The sequence below is a fragment of the Calliphora vicina genome, chromosome 4 (genome assembly GCF_958450345.1).
Source record: "Calliphora vicina chromosome 4, idCalVici1.1, whole genome shotgun sequence".
Classification (NCBI taxonomy): Eukaryota; Metazoa; Arthropoda; class Insecta; order Diptera; family Calliphoridae; genus Calliphora; species Calliphora vicina.
Window position 1 is genome coordinate 112,314,428 of NC_088783.1, and position 20,951 is coordinate 112,335,378.

General features: G+C 21.1%; 1 protein-coding gene across 4 annotated transcripts in view; it reads left to right on the forward strand.

The window, feature by feature from the left end:
- Fas2 (fasciclin 2) overlaps nt 1-20,951 on the forward strand; it is a 158,961-nt gene that overhangs the window by 107,101 nt on the left and 30,909 nt on the right. For all 4 annotated transcript variants that reach the window (XM_065510335.1, XM_065510336.1, XM_065510338.1 and 1 more), the window contains one exon: nt 9,795-9,961. In XM_065510335.1, the coding sequence (XP_065366407.1) occupies nt 9,795-9,961 (167 nt within the window). The remainder of the gene's footprint in view (nt 1-9,794; nt 9,962-20,951) is intronic.

Genomic DNA, 20,951 nt, shown 5'->3' on the forward strand with positions numbered 1-20,951 from the left:
GGTTTTTATTCGAATAATTATCCGATTATTTTTGAAAAAAAATTCTCAAAATTTAAAATCGTTTAATAAAATAATTAAACTTTTTTATATTTTTTAAAATTTTTTTTCGATTATTCGGATATTTATTCGAATAAATTTTAAAGTAGTTTCGATAAAATGTGAACAATTTTGATTTATCATCATAAAATTTAAAAAAAATGTTTCGATTATTCGGTTATTTATTCGAATAATTAATCGGTTATTTTTATAAATTCTGAAAAATTCGAATTCCTTATTTTTTGATTATTGGCTTTATTATTGATGATTTTCCAAAAGGTTTTTCCTTTTTACTTAATTTTCATTAAAATTTCATCACTTATTTTGTGTGATGTTTTGTTGCTTTCAATAAATTTTATTGTTACACAATTCCTGTGTTTTTTAGCCTTGATTGTGCATTAAATTTAGCTTCAAGGCCAGTTTCTCAAATAAATACCTATAATATACTTACATAATTCACAGACTGCCTTATTTATTTGCCTACTTTAAGGGGCATTAAAATGAAAATCTTTATTGCTGCATCATAATAAAAGATTATTTTAAGGCATTTAAAGGCAAACAAAAAACACAAATCGATTTTATTATTGTATGAATGAAATTGAAAATCATTTAGGGATTTAAATTTTGCCATGAAATTGTTGTTTTGACCAGAACTTAAAGCAAGCATACTTTAAGGCTATAAATAACAATTATTTATTTCAATGAATTTGTTTGGCCTTTGTCTTCAAAAATAATTAATTTCAGTTTAAGTAACTTAAAGGCATTTTTGTGCATTTTGTGCGATATAAATTTCCATTTATTTCTCTTAATGATTTACAAAATTGTAGAAGAAATGAAATGAAAAGAAAAATCATTTCTATACAATTAACATTAATTTTGTGTAATTAAATATACATGCTATTGAAATGAAATTTAATCGAAAATATAATTAATTTTGCCACTAATCTTTAGGCGATTACATACAACCAGATTTAAATCTTACAAAACTCACAGAAATCTCGGGCTTTGGCTACTGGCAAATAGAAAGGAAATTGTAACAATATTACATGTTAGGAAATTTATTACAGTCTTTTGATTTATATAATTGAATTAAAGGAAATTGGGGGAGGGGGTTGGTTTAATGAGGAGAAGAATATGTGTTCCAGCTTAAATATTAAGCAAAGGTAAACAATTGGTGTAATTAATGTTTGCTGTAAATAGCCTTAAAATATGCTCTGATTTTGGGTTAAGAAATCTATGAAATGTAAATAATATTTAATTAAGATGGTCAGGTGATTACAAGCTAAAGAGAGAGAGTGTTGGGCAGTTAATGTACTGGAAAATCATAGAGCCTTTAGAAAATAATATAAATAGAAAACAAATTAACAAAATTATTTGAATTTTCCTGGAAGTATGCTTTAGTTTTTTAAATTCAAATTTAAATAAAATCTTTCTATTATTTGTATATTCTTTTATTTTCATTTAAATATAAACCAACCACAACATATCCATTCTTTTCCATACCCCCTAAAATTGTGCTTTACCAAAAACCAAATATTTTTTGGAAAAAAAAATCTCTCTTATTTCTCTTTAATACCCCAACCATAAAACCTCATATATCTACAACGTCCAGTAAACATGTTTCTTTTTCTTGTTTCCCACTGCAATCATGGAATATTTTCAAATATATAAACAACTAACTGAAAAAAAAACAAATTCTTTAAAAAAAAGCTAACTACAAAACTAAAATCCATGTTAAATACTGTGACTTTATCCATAAAGCTTGGCAGAAATAATAAAAAAAACATGAAAAACATTTAACCATATACAACTACAACAAAAAAAGAACATGTTTTGTCATGTTTAAACATTTGTTTTTACGCTTCCCAGTCTCCATTACTCTAAGTCCGGCTAGAGGAGTTTAAAAATAAATTGCCGCCTAAAACTATGCAACAGAAATATATACATACATAAATATGATAAAAAAAACAGCGTACACATATGTATTTCAATAGGGAAGGGAAATACTAAATAAAAAAAACAACAAAATATAAATAATAAAACTAAAATTGAAGTAGAGATGCAAAGAACAACACCCTACAAAATAATATCAACAATCTATAAAAAAAAGAAAATGGAAAATATTCTTTCAGAATAAACTAAATATGAAATTTATTTAAAATTGTCAAGACATACAATTTAAATACAAAAAATATCACTTACGAATTCATTAGCCAGTTAATTTTTTTAAATATAAATTTTTTTTATTCGAATAATTAATCGATTAATTTTTTATAGACATTTTAATAATTATATTTTATCAATACATATGAAAATGAAAAATTTATTTTATTTTTTCGATTATTCGAAATTTTTATTCGAATAATTATTCGATTATTTTTTTAAAAAGATCGATAATTGCATGACTTTTTTTAATAAAGACGTTGAATGGCAATATTTTTTCAATTATTCGAAATTTTTATTCGAATAATTATTCGATTATTTTTTTTAAATATCGAAATTTACCTGATTTTTTGAATAAAGTCGTTAAAAGGCAATATTTTTTCGATTATTCGAACTTTTTATTCGAATAATTATTCGATTATTAAAAAAAAATTAATTTTCCAGATTATTTAAATAAAGTCGTTAAAGGGCACTATTTTTTCGATTATTCGAACTTTTTATTATTTTATTATTAAAGATCGAAATTTGCCTGATTTTTTAAATAAAGTCGTTAAAAGACAATATTTTTTCGATTATTCGAACTATTTATTCGAATAATTATTCGATTATTTTATTATTAAAGATCGAAATTTGCCTGATTTTTTAAATAAAGTCGTTTTCGATTATTCGAACTTTTTATTCGATTATTTTTTTTTAAATATCAAAATTTTCCTTATTTTTTAAATAAAGTCATTAAAAGGCAATATTTTTTCGATTATTCGAACTTTTTATTCGAATAATTATTCGATTATTCGAACTTTTTATTCGAAGAATTATTCGATTATTAAAAAAAAAAATTTTCCAGATTTTTTAAATGAAGTCGGTAAAAGACAATATTTTTTCGATTATTCGAACTTTTTATTCGAATAATTATTCGATTATTTTTTTTTAAATATCGAAATTTTTCTGATTTTTTAAATAAATTCATTAAAAGGCAATATTTTTTCGATTATTCGAACTTTTTATTCGAATAATTATTCGATTATTTAAAAGAAAATCCAAATTTTCGTGATTTTTTAATAAAGACGTTGAAAGACAGACAATATTTTTTCGATTATTCGAACTTTTTATTCGAATAATTATTCGATTATTTTTTCCTGATTTTTTAAATAAAGTCATTAAAGGCAATATTTTTTCGATTATTCGAACTTTTTATTCGATTAATTATTCGATTATTTTTTTTTTAAATATCGAAATAAAGACTGAAAGACAATAAATATTTCTTCGATTATTCGAATAATTTTATTCGATTATTTTTTTAAAAAGATCGATAATTGCATGATTTTGTTTAATAAAGACGTTAAATGGCAATATTTTTTCGATTATTCGAACTATTTATTCGAATAATTATTCGATTATCTAAAAAAATCCAAATTTTCTTGATTTTTTAATAAAGACGTTGAAAGGCAATATTTTTTCGATTATTCGAACTTTTTATTCGAATAATTTTATTCGATTATTTTTTTTTTGTAAATATCGAAATATGCCTGATTTTTTAAATAAATTCGTTAAAAGGCAATATTTTTCGATTATTCGAACTTTTTATTTGAATAATTATTCGATTATTTTATTTTTAAAGACCGAAATTTGCCTGATTTTTTAAATAAAGTCGTTAAAAGCCAATTTTTTCGAATAATTATTCGATTATTTTTTTTTAAAATTTCGAAATTTTTCTGAAAAATTTTCCAGATATTTTAAATAAAGTCGGTAAAAGCCAATATTTTTCGATTATTCGAACTTTTTATTCGAATAATTATTCGATTATTTTATTTTTAAAGATCGAAATTTTTCTGATTTTTTAAATAAATTCGTTAAAAGGCAATATTATTTCGATTATTCGAATAATTATTATTAAAAAAAATTAAATTTTCCAGATATTTTAAATAAATTCGTTAAAAGGCAATATTTTTCGATTATTCGAACTTTTTATTCTAATAATTATTCGATTATTTTATTTTTAAAGATCGAAATTTGCCTGATTTTTTAAATAAATTCGTTAAAAGGCAATATTTTTTCGATTATTCGAATTTTTTATTCGAATAAAGTCGTTAAAAACTAATTTTTTCTAACTCTTTTTGATTATTCCTATTTTTATTCGAATAATTATTTGATTTTTTTGGTAAAAAATTCGGATTTTTTAAATAAAGTCGTTAAAAGCCAATATTTTTCGATTATTCGAACTTTTTATTCGAATAATTATTTGATTATTTTATTTTTAAAGATCGAAATTTGCCTGATTTTTTAAATAAAGTCGTTAAAAGGCAATCTTTTTTCGATTATTCGAACTTTTTATTCGATTATTTTTTAAAAAAATATCGAAATATTTTTTCGATTATTCGAATAATTTTATTCGATTATTTTTTTTAAAAAGATCGGAAATTGCATGATAAAGTTGTTAAAAACTAATTTTTTCTAACTCTTTTTGATTATTCCGATTTTTATTCGAATAATTATTTGATTTTTTTGGTAAAAAATTTGGGAAAAGCTGTTAATGATATTAAAAAAATAGATCTAAGAAAACAACTTTTCCAGAAATTTTTTTCGATTATTCGTTTTATTTAATCGAATAATTTCCGACCTCTATTTGTAAAATTATCCGCATATTTTCTTCATAAACCATTTAAAATAAAATTAAAATATCAAAATTTAAAAAAACCCGTTTGTACGGTTTTTATACGAATAATTAACAGAGTTTTTATTCGAATAATTATCCGAATATTTCTTTTGTGTAAAAAATTATAATAATTGTGAAATTTCAAAATAAAAATATTTTTTTCGATTATTCGGTTTTTATTTGAAAAGTAACCGGTTTTTTATTCGAAAAATTATTCGAATACTTGTTAAAAAATCTAAAAAAAATTATGATATTTCTATGTTGATTTTTATAAACTGTCTTTTTAGGAAATTTTTGTTCGATTATTCGGTTTTTTATTCGAATATTTATCCAAATAATTTTTCTAAAAAATCTAATAAAATTAAGTTTTTCAATATACGTATGTATTGAAATAGAACTTAAAATCTAACTATGTTAGAAATTTTATTTGAGTATTCTGGGTTTTATTCGTAAAGTAATCGGTTTTTTTTTATTCGAATAATTATTCGAATATTTCTCAAAAAATATAAAAAATCATGATCATTCTATATTGATTTTTAAAAACAACTTTTCATCGATTATTCGGTTTTATATTCGAATATTTATCCAAATAATTTGTCTAAAAAATCTAAAAAAATTATGTTTTTCAATATCTATGTATATTAAAATAGAACTTAAAATCTAACTGGTGGGAATTTTATTTGATTATTCGATTATTTATTCCTAAATGACCGGTTTTTTATTCGAATAATTATCCAAATATTTCTCAAACAAATATAAAAAATCATAATCATTCTATATTGATTTCTAAGAACAACTTTTCAGGACATTTTTCTTCTATTATTCGGTTTTTTATTCGAATATTTATCCAAATAATTTGTCTAAAAAATTAAATTTTTTATTCGAAAAATTATTCGATTACTTTAAAAAATCTAAAAAAATTATTACCTTTCTATATTGAGTTTTAGAAACTAACTTCTGGAAATTTTTGTTCGATTATTCTGTTTTTTATTCGAATAATTTTATTCAAATAATTTTTCCAAAAAATCTAAAAATTATGATTTTTTAATATCTATTTTGAAATAGAACTTAAAAACTAAACGGAAATTTTATTTGATTATTCGGTTATTTATTCGAAATAACCGGTTTTTTTATTCGAATAATTATCCGAATAATTTGTATAAAAAAGCTTAAAAAAATTATCATATTTAAAAACAAACTTTTCAGGAAATTTTTCTTCGATTATTCGGATTTTTATTCGAATAATTATCCAAATATTTCTCAAAAAAATCTAAAAATTATGATTTTTAATATCTATGTATATTAAAATATAACTTAAAAACTTACAATTTTTTATTCGAATAATTATTCGATTAACTTTTAAAAAATCTAAAAAAAATATAATTCAATATTGATTTTTAAAAACCAGTTTTCTGGAAATTTTTCTTCGATTTTGCGGTTTTTATTCGTTAAATAACAGGTTTTTATTCGAACAATTATCCGAAAATTTTTTCTATAAAATCCAAAAAATTATGATCTTCTATATTGATTTTTAAAAACCAACTTTTTAGGAAATTTTTGTTCGATTATTCTGTTTTTTATTCAAATATTTATCCAAAAAAATATAAAAATTATTATTTTTCTATATTGATTTTTAAAAACAAATTTTTTTTCTTAAAGTAACCGGTTTTTTTATTCGAATAATTATCCGAATAATTTTTCTAAAAAATCAAAAAAAAATACAGTAGATCATAAAAACCAACTTTGCCGGAAGTTTTACTTAATTATTCGGGTTTTTATTCGTTAAATAACCGGTTTTTTTCGAACAATTATCCGAAAAATTTTTCTATAAAAAAAATATGATCTTTATAGATTAATATAGATTTTTAAAAACAAATGTTTTTCGTAAAGTAACCGGTTTTTTATTCGAATAATTATTCGAATAATTTTTTTAAAAAAATCTCAAAAATTATGATTTTTAATATCTATATTGAAATAGAACATAAAAACTAAATTTTTTTTTATTATTCCGGTTTTTATTCGTAAAGTAACCGGTTTTTTATTCGAATAATTATCCGAATAATTTTTTTAAAAAATCAAAAAAATACAGTAGAACATAAAAACCAACTTTGCCGGAAATTTTATTTGATTATTCGGGTTTTTATTTGTTAAATAACCGGTTTTTATTCGAACTATTATCTGAAAAATTTTCTATAAAATCTAAAAAAAATATGATCTTTATAGATTTATATAGATTTTTAAAAACAAATGTTTTTCGTAAAGTAACCGGTTTTTTATTCGAATAATTATCCGAATACCTTTTTAAAAAATCTCAAAAATTATGATTTTTAATAACTATATTGAAATAGAACATAAAAACTATTTTTTTTTATTATTCGGTTTTTTATTCGTAAGTAACCGGTTTTTTATTCGAATAATTATCCGAATAATTTTTCTAAAAAATCAAAAAAAAAATACAGTAGAACTTAAAAACCAACTTTGCTGGACATTTTATTTGATTATTCGGGTTTTTATTCGTTAAATAACCGGTTTTTTCGAACAATTATCCGAAAATTTTTCTATAAAATCTAAAAAAAATATGATCTTTATAGATTTATATAGATTTTTAAAAACAAATGTTTTGCGTAAAGTAACCGGTTTTTTATTCGAATAATTATCCGAATAATTTTTTAAAAAATTCTCAAAAATGATGATTTTTAATATCTATATTGAAATAGAACATAAAAACAAAATTTTTTTTTATTATTCGGTTTTTTATTCGTAAAGTAACCGGTTTTTTATTCGAATAATTATCCGAATAATTTTTTTAAAAAATCAAAAAAATACAGTAGAACATAAAAACCAACTTTGCCGGAAATTTTATTCGATTATTCTGTTTTTTATTCGTTAAATAACAGGTTTTTATTCGAAAAATTTTTCTATAAAATCCCAAAAATTATGATGTTTCTATGTTGATTTTTAAAAACAAATGTTTTTCGTAAAGTAACCGGTTTTTTATTCGAATAATTATCCGAATAATTTTTTAAAAAAATCTCAAAAATTATGATTTTTAATATCTATATTGAAATAGAACATAAAAACTATTTTTTATTATTATTCCGGTTTTTATTCGTAAAGTAACCGGTTTTTTTATTCGAATAATTATCCGAATATTTTTTTAAAAAATCAAGAAAAATACAGTAGAACTTAAAAACCAACTTTGCTGGACATTTTATTTGATTATTCGGGTTTTTATTCGTAAATAACCGGTTTTTATTTGAACAATTATCCGAAAAATTTTTCTATAAAATCTAAAAAATTATGGTATTTCTATGTTGATTTTTAAAAACAAATGTTTTTCGTAAAGTAACCGGTTTTTTATTCGAATAATTATCCGAATATTTTTTTAAAAAATTCTCAAAAATGATGATTTTTAATATCTATATTGTAATAGAATATAAAAACTAATTTTTTTTTATTATTCCGGTTTTTATTCGTAAAGTAACCGGTTTTTTTATTCGAATAATTATCCGAATAATTTTTCTAAAATATCTAAATAATTGTGAAATCATTAAAAAAAAAATTTTTTTAGAGAGAAATTATTCGATTATAATTTTGATTTGATTTTATAAATTTTTTTCGAATATTCGGTTTTTAATCGAATAATTATTTTTTTTATTTCTTTCAAATTTTGTTTATTCTTTAGTTTATTTGATAATTTGTTTATTTCCTCTTATTTTGTTTGACTCCTTAAAGTAGTCTACAAAAAATCTTGTGTTTACTTTTTAAGTAACACAATTGGTACAGCCTATTTGTTACTGTCACTAGGGTATTTTTTGTGTGTTTTGCCAAATATTTTTGTTGTTTTTTTGCCATTTTAAATAAATTGTTTGTTTGAAAAAAAAAAGAAATAATAGAGCAAAAATACTCAACCTGGCGTGTTTTACATGTGTTAGATATTTTGGTACATTTTTAAGCTTTTAATCTTGTTATAAATCACTCATGTCGGTTTTTACTCTGTGTGAGTGTGCAATAAAATGTTTAACAAAAAGGTATGAGGAAGCTTAAACAAATTTAAAAGAAAAATATTATTTTGATAGAAAAATAAGTAAATGTTTTGGGTATTTTCATAAATTTATGGCAAGAATTTGTTTACGGATTTTTTTTGGTACCTTAAAAGTATGCTAAAGAATTTGTTTATAGATTTTTTATTACAAAACAGCTACAATGAGTTTGATTATTTAAAATAATTGTTAAATTTTTGGGGAGATATTACTTGGTTGTGTTTTCTGTTTATACTGAGAATATACAGCCTAAAAATAGGCTATATTTTTTAAGGTCTTTCAAAAGTGGTTTAAATATAAAATACAGCCTTAAAATATGCAACATTTTTTAAAAATAGCCTTTCATAACTGTTTTAAATAGAAAAAAATAAAAAATAAGAAATTCAATAGTTTTATTTGCTAAATTGTTAAAATAAAAAGATTTTTAAATGAAATCGAGAAAAAAAATTTTTTCAAAAAAAAAAATTATTTTTCGAAGAAAAAAGTTTAAATTGTTTTTTTTTATAGAAAACTCATTGTCATTTTAATTTTAGTTAAGCTTACATCTGCTTTAAACATTTATATTATATATAAAACAATTAAATCATGTGTGTGTTTTGTCATCCCCAAAGTATACTACAGAAATTAATATGCACTTACTTTACTACTTCCTTTATTCATCTATAAAAAAACTACTTACAATTAGTTTAAATCATGCTACCACTTACTCTAGGTTTCTGTTTTTTTACATATTTTTGGATGATTTTGGTTTGAAACACTAACAAGCAAATAAAAAAAAAGGAATATTTTTCCATATTTTAGAAATTTCTTTTTTTTTCATATATAAAATACTAATTAAACATTTTTCATTTCTTATTTTCTTCCTCTTTTACTTGCAATTTCCGCCTTGATAAATATAGCAATGGCCGCAATCAGCAACCACCCATGTATACGGAAACATTACCCGGTGAAAGTTTGGCGCTTATGATTACCTCCTTAAGTGTGGAAATGGAAGGCAGATACTATTGTACGGCATCCTATGCTAGCACTGAGCTTTTGGAAACCAGTGTAATGATTAAAACTTATGGTGAGTTTGGAATATATTTTTTAATATTTTTTTGTTTGAAATTAAACACAGTACATATTTGTTTAAAATAATTGGCTACTTTGGTTTAGCATACATTTAGGGGTAGTGAGGTTTACAAGAAATCCTAGGTTTTCTTAAAGATTTTTTGTAATTTTAATTGAAATTTGTTTGTTTGCTTTTCTTGTGGTTTTTTTTTTGTTTAAGAAAATATAAAATAAAGATATGGTGTTTAATGTACTGAAAATAAAAAAAAAAATTATTTAAAAATGAAAAAAAAACTTGAATGTTTTTGATATTTATTTATAAATTTAAATAAAAACCATAATTTTAAACAAAAATTTCCAATAACTTTAAACAAAATAAACAAATTTAACTTAAAAAAAATTTACGCCTAAAAGCAGGCACCAATTTTTTTAAATTTTATTTTTATTAAAATCTCAACTTTAATTTAACAATATCTAAACCCTTTAATATTAGCTAAATTAAATTATTTTCTTATTTTTCTAAAAATTCCCACAAACTCCCAAAACTATGCTATGCTCTTTTAAAACATTTATTATACCATAATAAAACTATTATCTATCTCTATATAAAGTTTGAAATTTTTCCCAGAAAATGAAAACTTATTTCATCGCATACATTAGACAACAACCATTATTATCTTTTAGCAACAAAAAGAAAAAAATATACCAAAAACTTTTTGCGCCACAAACTACCGCAATCATAATCGTTAACAAAATATATACAGCAGACTTAACAGCATCCCTTTCACAAGAAAACAAAAACATACTACAAAAAACCATAACGCCTTATTTACCAAAGCTAGTAAATGAGCACATTTTATTTTTTCTATTATAACAGCAAAAATCCTGAAGATATTGAAACTAAAGTACTTGAAAATAGGCTTTAGTTTTTTTTTGTTTGTCTTAATAAAAAAAAACAACAATACCTAAAAGTAGACTACTAGTTTTGTTACTAAACTGCAGTAAAAAAACACACACACACAAAAACCTAAATAAATTTAAGTCTACTTTAATTTGAGTTCCCAACAAAGGCCGCTAGAATAAGACAGTAAGCATAGAATCCTAAAAGTAGGCAATAGAATTTTGTTTAATGATAAAACTACATTAAAAGTAAAAAAAATAAATAACAAAATTATACAATAAATAAAGCAAAATAAAAATAACAAATTTAAGCAATTTCAGAATTTTTTTTTCGATTATTCGGTTTTTTTATTCGAATAATTATCCGAATAATTTTTGTAAAATATCCTGATTTTTAAATAACTTAAAAAAAATTCAGAATTTTTTTTCGATTATTCGGTTTTTTTATTCGAATAATTATCCGAATAATTTTTGTAAAATATCCTGATAATCATAATTTTTAAATAAAAACATAACTTATACAATAAATTAAGCAAAATAAAAATAACAAATTTAAGCAATTTCAGAATGTTTTTTTCGATTATTCTGTTTTTTGTTCGAATAATTTTTGTAAAATATCCAGATTTTTAAATAACTTTTAAATTAACTTTAAATAAAAAATTCAGAATTTTTTTTCGATTATTCGGTTTTTTATTCGAATATTTATCCGAATAATTTTTGTAAAATATCCTGATAATCATAATTTTTAAATAAAAAAAAACAATTCCGGTTAATCGGGTTTGACCAGGAATATTATTCGATTATTCGGTTTTTTTATTCGAATAATTATCCGAATAATTTTTGTAAAATATCCTGATAATCATAATTTTTATATAAAACATAACTTATACAATAAATAAAGCAAAATAAAAATAAAAAATTTAAGCAATTTCAGAATGTTTTTTTCTATTATTCGTTTTTTTATTCGAATAATTTTTGTAAAATATCCAGATTTTTAAATAAAAACGTAATAAAATAACTTTAAATAAAAAATTCAGAATTTTTTTTCGATTATTCGGTTTTTTTATTCGAATAATTATCCGAATAATTTTAGTAAAATATATTGATAATCCTAAATTTTTAATAAAAAAAACAATTCCGATTATTCAGGTTTTTCCAGGAATTTTATTCGATTATTCGGTTTTTTATTCGAATAATTATTCGAATAATTTTTGTAAAATATCCTGATTTTTAAATAATTTTTAATTAAAAACATAATAAAATAACTTTAAATAAAAAATTCAGATTTTTTTTCGATTATTCGGTTTTTTTATTCGAATAATTATCCGAATAATTTTTGTAAAATATCCTGATAATCATAACTTTTTAATAGAAAAAAACAATTCCGATTATTCAGGTTTTTCCAGGAAGTTTATTCGATTATTCGAATATTTACCGAATATTTTTTGTAAAATATTCTGATAATCATAATTTTTAAATAAAAACGTAACTTTTGCAGAAAAAAATTAACCGATTATTCGTGTTTTTAAAGAATGTTTTTCGATTATCCGGTTTTTTTATTCGATTAACTTTTTTTGTAAAATATCTTAATAATCATAATTTTTAAATAAATATATAATAACATAACTTTTTTAAGAAAACCGAATCGATTATTCGGGTTTTTAAAAAAATTCTTTCGATTATCCGATTTTTTATTCGAATATTTTTTTTTTTTTTTGCTAAATAAATTAATAGTCATAAGTTTTAAATATAAAAATAAAAAAAAAATAACTTTTTCGGAAAAAAATTAACCGATTATTCGGTTTTTTCCAGGAATTTTAATCGATTATTCGGTTTTTTATTCGAATAATTTTCTGTAAAATGACCAAAAAATTCTATAATTAAATACAAAAATACTTACACAATTTTAAAGTACAGAAATTTCTGAAATTTTTTTCGATCATATTCGGGTTTTTAGTCGAATAATTATCCGAATAATTTTTGTAAAATATCCAGATAACAATTTTTAAATAAAAATTATATCAGGAAAAAAATTAGCCGATTATTCGGTTTTTTCCAGGAATTTTATTCGATTATTCGGTTTTTTATTCGAATAATTTTCTGTAAAATGACCAAAAAATTCTATAATTAAATACAAAAATACTTACACAATTTTAAAGTGCAGAAATTTCTGAAATTTTTTCGATCATTCGATCATTTTTTAGACGAATAATTATTCGAATAATTTTTGCAAAATATCCTGATAATTACAATTTTTAAATAAAAATTCTGATTATCACGAAAAAAAATTAACCAATTATTCGGTTTTTTCCAGGAATTTTGATCGATTATTCGGTTTTTTATTCGAATAATTTTCTGTAAAATTACCAAAAAATTCTGATTAAATACAAAAATACTTACACAATTTTAAAGTGCAGAAATTTCTGAAATTTTTTCGATCAATCGGTTTTTTAGTCGAATAATTATCCGAATAATTTTTGTAAAATATAATGATAATCATAATTTTTATTTAAAAATTCTGATTATCAGGATTTAAAAAAAAAAATCCGATTATTCGGTTTTTTCCAGGAATTTTATTCGATTATTCGGTTTGTTATTCCAGTTTTTTTTTGTGAAATGTCCAAAAAATTTACAATTAAATGCAAACATTTTTGCAGTATTCCAAAGTGCTACAATTTTACATTTTTTGGATTATTCGGTATTTTATTCGAATAATTATCCGAATATTTTTTTTGTAAAATATCCTTATAATTTTAATTTTTAAATATAAAATTAAAAAAAACTTTTTCAGGAAAAAATTATTCGGTTTTTTCCAGGAATTTTATTCGATTATTCGAATTTTTTTTGTGAAATGTTCAAAAACTACAATTAAATGCAAAAATTCTTGCAGTATTTCAAAGTGCAGCATTTTAGAATTTTTTTTCGATTATTCGGTTTTTTATTCGAATAATTATCCGAATAATTTTTGTAAAATATCTTAATAATCATTATTTTTAAATATAAAAAATAACATTTTCAGGAAAAAATTATCCGATTCGGGTTTTTAAGGAATTTTTTTTCCGATTATTCGGTTTTTAATACGAGTTTTTTTCTAAAATGTTAAAAAAAAATATATAATAAATACAAAAATAGTGCTGCAATTTTAGAATTTTTTTCGATTATTCGGTTTTTTATTCGAATAATTATCCGAATAATTTTTGTAAATTTTCATAATTTTTAAATATATAAATAAAAAATAACATTTTCAGGAAAAAATTATCCGATTCGGGTTTTTAAGGAATTTTTTTTTCCGATTATTCGGTTTTTAAACGAGTTTTTTTTTCTAAAATGTTAAAAAAAATATATAATAAACACAAACATATTTACAGTATTTCAAAGTGCAGCAATTTTAGAATTTTTTTTTCGATTATTCGGTTTTTTATTCGAATAATTATCCGAATAATTTTTGTAAATTTTCATAATTTTTAAATATATAAATTAAAATTAACATTTTCAGGAAAAAATTATCCGATTCGGGTTTTTACGGAATTTTTTTTTCCGATTATTCGGTTTTTAATACGAGTTTTTTATCTAAAATGTTAAAAAAAATATATAATAAACACAAACATATTTACAGTATTTCAAAGTGCAGCAATTTTAGAATTTTTTTTCGATTATTCGGTTTTTTATTCGAATAATTATCCGAATAATTTTTGAAAATTTTCACAATTTTTTAATATATAAATAAAAAAAATAAAATTTTCAGGAAAAAATTATCCGATTCGGGTTTTTAAGGAATTTTTTTTCCGATTATTCGGTTTTTAATACGAGTTTTTTATCTAAAATGTTAAAAAAAATATATATGTATATAAAATAGAAACATACTTACAGTATTTCAAAGTGCAGCAATTTTAGAATTTTTTTTTTCGATTATTCGGTTTTTTATTCGAATAATTATCCGAATAATTTTTGTAAATTTTCATATTTTTTAAATATATAAATAAAAAATAACATTTTCAGGAAAAAGTTATCCGATTATTTGTTGTTCAATTTTTTTTCAATTATTCGGTATTTTATTCGCTTAATTTCCAGTTATTTTTGGTAAAAAAATTTAACTAATTTTAATTTTATAACTTTTAGAGCTCTTCTTTGACATTTTTCGGTTTTTTTATTCGATTAAATTAATCGGTTTTTTAATCGAATAATTATCCGGTTATTTTGAAAGAAATTTTTTAATTTTTGTAGCTACTTAATAATATTTTTTTTAAATTTTTCTTAAATATTTAATTTTTGATCAAATTTCTTTGAAACCCCTAAAATTCTACTTCAGTTTTTAATTAAATTATTTAGCATGACAAATATAATCTTTTCATTACTTTGTTAATTAAACAAATTATATAATTTGTTAGTTTTTTTTCCCAAGCAAATTATCTCAAATCTTTATAACAGCTTTTAAGCTTAAACAGCCTTAAAGTAAACTTTAGTTTTTTTTGTAATTTTATAACAGCCTTTAACTATATTACATAAAGTTTTTTTTTTGCTTTACCCATTATCAAATTCCCAAATTGACATTGTTTTTTTTTTAAAACGAGTGTCTAGCTGAGAACACTATGCTAGCGTGTCTTGTTTATTTTTAAGTTAATTTAATTAGAGTGTGCTTGCTTGTATAACTATAGCATACTTGCAGGCAAATTAAATATTTTCGCAATAGTCTTTTGCTTAAGTAGCAACAATTTTTTAAGAAATTTTAAGAATAAAATAAGGTTAATTGTTTGAGAGTTTGTAAAGACAAAGAAAATGAAGATTTTCATAACCAAAGAGCCTTAAAGTAGGCAATATATTTTTGAAATTTAATTGAAACTTTATGCTGGGGCTTTAAAATGTTTGTTTTTGAAGTTATGTGAAAGTTTATAAACAATTTAGCTTTGTGTTTTTTTGATGGTTTTGCTTAAGAGAAAACTTTGCATACTTTGTGGCAAATATTGCAAATTTTTTGATTATTAAATATATTCTGCTTGAAAAGTTTTGTGTATGTACAATAAATCTGCTTTATTTTCACAAAACTTAATACATATTTAAAATTTCTATAAATAAGAAGATTATAAAGCTGCTTTGAAGAGCTTATTTCATAATTTATTTACTGTGATTGCAGTTCTTTGAGTTATATTGTAGATTTAAATCCTTGACAATTTTTATCTTTCAAAATTTATCATAATTTCTTTTTTGCAGTTTTAAACATGTTAATTTTATGACCAGTAATATTAAGGAATTTGTTAGGATTTTCACAACTACTGGAAATCGTTCAAGTATGGCTTATGCCAAAAACTGTTTACACACAAAATCCATTGCCTATTTTTAGGTATTGTCTTTAGATACACAAAAATTATGGCATACTTTTGGCCACTAGCCACCAGAAATGTATACAAGGCACATGATAATGAAATTAATGCCAGTAAATGGAAACTAAAATAAATTTTAAGCCATAAACTCTTAAAAATTTATTTCCATTAAATGAAATATTTTAAGTCTTTTGTCTTTATTATATACATAAATTAAAGCCTTATATAAAACAAATATCTTAACATTTACATATTTATAGGTTAATTAAATTAGTTTCTATAAGAAATGCATTAAATAAATAAACCTGACAACAGCTTTCTTGTTATTTCTATAATTTATTTAATAGCCTAAATGTAGGCTAAGCTATTTCTTTTAAATAAAAAAGTTTTTCTTTTTTTACCATAAAGACAACTGCATTTATTTGTTATTATTGTCAATAAAAAGTATATGTTGAACAATAAAAAGTTTATTTGTTAATTCTGGGAAATTTTATGTTGTTAAACATTTATGAATGAAAGTTATAAAAACGAAAATAGTTGAGCATATTTTAGGGGGTTGAGAAGAAAAGTTATGTTAAGAAAACAATTTTAATTGAAAATTAAAACAATTATTTTTTTTGTTTCTCAACAATTCAAATTAAACTTTATGACATAATAAAGGTTTAATATTCTGCTGGAAGTTTTCAAAAAGGTTTTTGTAAGATAAAAAGTGAAAGTCTTATTTCAAATTCCTTGGAAATCAAATAAACTGCACCATAGTATAGACTGGCTGGGTACAGTTTTAAAATCCAGCAAATCTTATTAAATTAACTTAAAATAAACAAGATACACTAGCTTGACTTAAAAATAATGTAAATTTGGGATTTTGATAATGAGAAACTCGAAAAAAACTACATGTAGCATAGTTTAAGGCTGTTGCTGTAAAACTGCAAAAAACTAAAGTTTACTTTAAGGCTGTTTATGCTTAAAATCCTGTTATAAAGATATGAGATCATTTGCAAAATACATAATTTGTTTAATTAACAAAGTAATGGAAAGATTATCTGTTAATTTGTCAAACAAAATAATTTAATAAAAAAAAACTAAAGCATAATTTTAGGGATTTAAAAGATTTTTTTTCAAAAATTAAATATTGAATACAAATTTGAGCAATAAATAATTGAATAAATTAACTGAAAAAATATCTGAATAATTATTCGAATAAAAAATTAATAATCGATTGGATTTTTTTGATGAGTTTTATTCGGACAATTATTCGGTTTTTTATAATTAAATGAAATAATCGCTTTGATGTTTTTTGATGAGTTTTTTTTTATCAAAATGATCTGGGTAATTATTCGAATAAAAAGCCGAATAAAAAATTAAATAATCGATTGGATATTTTTGATGAGTTTTTTTTTAGCAAATTATCTAGGAATAAATAAAAATAAATAAAATAAAAATAAAATATAATAATAAAAAACCGAATAAAAAACGAATAAAAAACCGAATAATTATTCGGATTAAAAATTTAATAATCGATTGGATTTTTTTGATGAGATTTTTTAGCAAATTATCTAGGCAATTATTCGAATAAAATACCGAATAATTATTCGGATAATTATTCGGTTTTTTATAATTAAATGAAATAATCGATTGGATTTTTTTGATGAGTTTTTTTAGCAAAATGATTCGAATAAAAAACCGAATAATTATTCGGATAAAAAATTTAATAATCGATTGGATTTTTTTGATGAGTTTTTTTAGCAAATTATCTGGGTAATTATTCGAATAAAAAACCGAATAATTATTCGGATAAAAAATTTAATAATCGATTGTATTTTTTGATGAGATTTATTAGCAAATTATCTAGGTAATTATTCGAATAAAAAACCGAATAATTATTCGGATAATTATTCGGTTTTTTATAAATAAATTACATAATCGATTGGATTTTTTTGTTAAGATTTTTTAGCTAATTATCTAGGTAATAAAAAACCGAATAATTATTCGGATAAAAAATTTAATAATCGATTGTTTTTTTTGAGTTTTTTTAGCAAATTATCTAGGTAATTATTCGAATAAAAAACCGAATAATTATTCGAATAAAAAATTAAATAATCGATTGGATTTTTTTGATGAGTTTTTTTTTAGCAAATTATCTAGGTAATTATTCGAATAAAAAAACCGAATAATTATTCGAATAAAAAATTAAATAATCGACTGGATTTTTTTTGATGAGTTTTTTTTAACAAATTATCTAGGCAATTATTCGAATAAAAAACTGAATAATTATCCGAATAAATAATTAAATGAAATAATCGATTGGTTTTTTTGATGAGTTTTTTAGCTAAATGATCTGGGTAATTATTCGAATAAAAAACCGAATAATTATTCGAATAAAAATTTAATAATCGATTGGATTTTTTTTATAAGTTTTTTTAGCAAATTATCTAGGTAATTATTCGAATAAAAAACCGAATAATTATTCGAATAAAAATCGATTGGATTTTTTTGATGAGTTTTTTTTAGCAAATTATCTAGGTAATTATTCGAATAAAAAACCGAATAATTATCCGAATAAATAATTAAATGAAATAATCGATTGGATTTTTTTTATAAGTTTTTTTTAGCAAATTATCTAGGTAATTATTCGAATAAAAAACCGAATAATTATTCGGATAAAAAATTTAATAATCGATTGGATTTTTTTGATGAGTTTTTTTTTAGCAAAATGATCTGCATATTTATTCGAATAAAAAACCGAATAATTATTCGGATAAAAAATTTAATAATCGATTGGATTTTTTTGATGAGTTTTTTTAGCAAATTATCTAGGTAAATTATTCGAATAAAAAACCGAATAATTATTCGGTTTTTTATAATTAAATGAAATAATCGATTGGATTTTTTTTGATCAAAATTTTTTATCAAAATCAAAATGATCTGGGTAATTATTCGAATAAAAAACCGAATAATTATTCGGATAAAAAATTTAATAATCGATTGGATTTGTTTGACGAGTTTTTTTTAGCAAATTATCTAGGTAAATCATTCGAATAAAAAACCGAATAATTATTCGAATAAAAAACCGAATAATTATTCGAATAAAAAAACCGAATAATTATTCGGATAAAAAATTTAATAATCGATTGGATTTTTTTGATGAGTTTTTTTAGCAAATTATCTAGGTAAATTATTCGAATAAAAAACCGAATAATTATTCGGTTTTTTATAATTAAATGAAATAATCGATTGGATTTTTTTTGATCAAAATTTTTTATCAAAATCAAAATGATCTGGGTAATTATTCGAATAAAAAACCGAATAATTATTTGAATAAAAAACCGAATAATTATTCGAATAAAAAATTTAATAATCGATTGGATTTTTTTGATGAGTTTTTTTTTAGCAAATTAACTAGGTAATTATTCGAATAAAAAACCAAATAATTATTCGAATAAAAAATTAAATAATCGATTGGATTTTTTTGATGAGTTTTTTTAGGAAATGATCTGGGTAATTATAAGAATAAAAAACTGAATAATTATTCGGATAAATAATTAAATGAAATAATTGATTGGATTTTTTTAGCAAAATGATCTGGGTAATTATTCGAATAAAAAACCTAATAATTATTCGGATAAAAAATTAAATAATCGATTGGATTTTTTTGATGAGTTTTTTTAGCAAATTATCTAGGTAATTATTCGAATAAAAAACCGAATAATTATTCGAATAAAAAACCGAATAATTATTCGAATAAAAAAACCGAATAATTATTCGAATAAAAAATTTAATAATCGATTGGATTTTTTTGATGAGTTTTTTTTAGCAAATTATCTAGGTAATTATTCGAATAAAAAACCGAATAATTATTCGAATAAAAAATTTAATAATCGATTTAATTTTTTATGAGTTTTTTTAGCAAATTATCTAGGTAATTATTCGAATAAAAAACCGAATAATTATTCGGATAAAAAATTTAATAATCGATTGGATTTTTTTTGATGAGTTTTTTTTAGCAAATTATCTATTATTAGGATAATTATTCGGTTTTTTATAATTAAATGAAATAATCGATTGGATTTTTTTGATAAGATTTTTTAGCAAATTATCTAGGTAATTATTCGAATAAAAAACCGAATAATTATTCGAATAAAAAATTTAATAATCGATTTAATTTTTTATGAGTTTTTTTAGCAAATTATCTAGGTAATTATTCGAATAAAAAACCGAATAATTATTCGGATAAAAAATTTAATAATCGATTGGATTTTTTTTGATGAGTTTTTTTTAGCAAATTATCTAGCTAATTATTCGAATAAAAATTCGAAATAAAAACCGATTTTTATAACTAAATGAATTAATTGGATTTTTTTTGGCAAAATATCTGGATAATTATTCGAAGAAAAACCCGAATAGTTACCCTATAATAAATTAAATAATCGATTTAATTTTTTTATGAGTTTTTTTAGCAAAACATCTTAGTAAATTTTCGAATAAAAAAACCGAATAAAAAAGAAAGAAACAGAGAATTTTACAGGCAATTATTGGAATAAAAAATCGGGCAATTATCCAAATAATAAATTAAATAATCCAGTTTTTTTTTTAATCGAAAAAATTTAATTTGATGATAAAAAGATGATAATTTTTAATATTTTCTGCCAAAAATTATCTGGAAAATTACTCGAATAAAAAAACCGAATAATTATTCGAATAATAAACTAAAGAAACAAAAATATTTACGAAAAACAGAACTTATAATGAATAATCATGAGTATTCACCTATTTTTGCCAAAATAATCG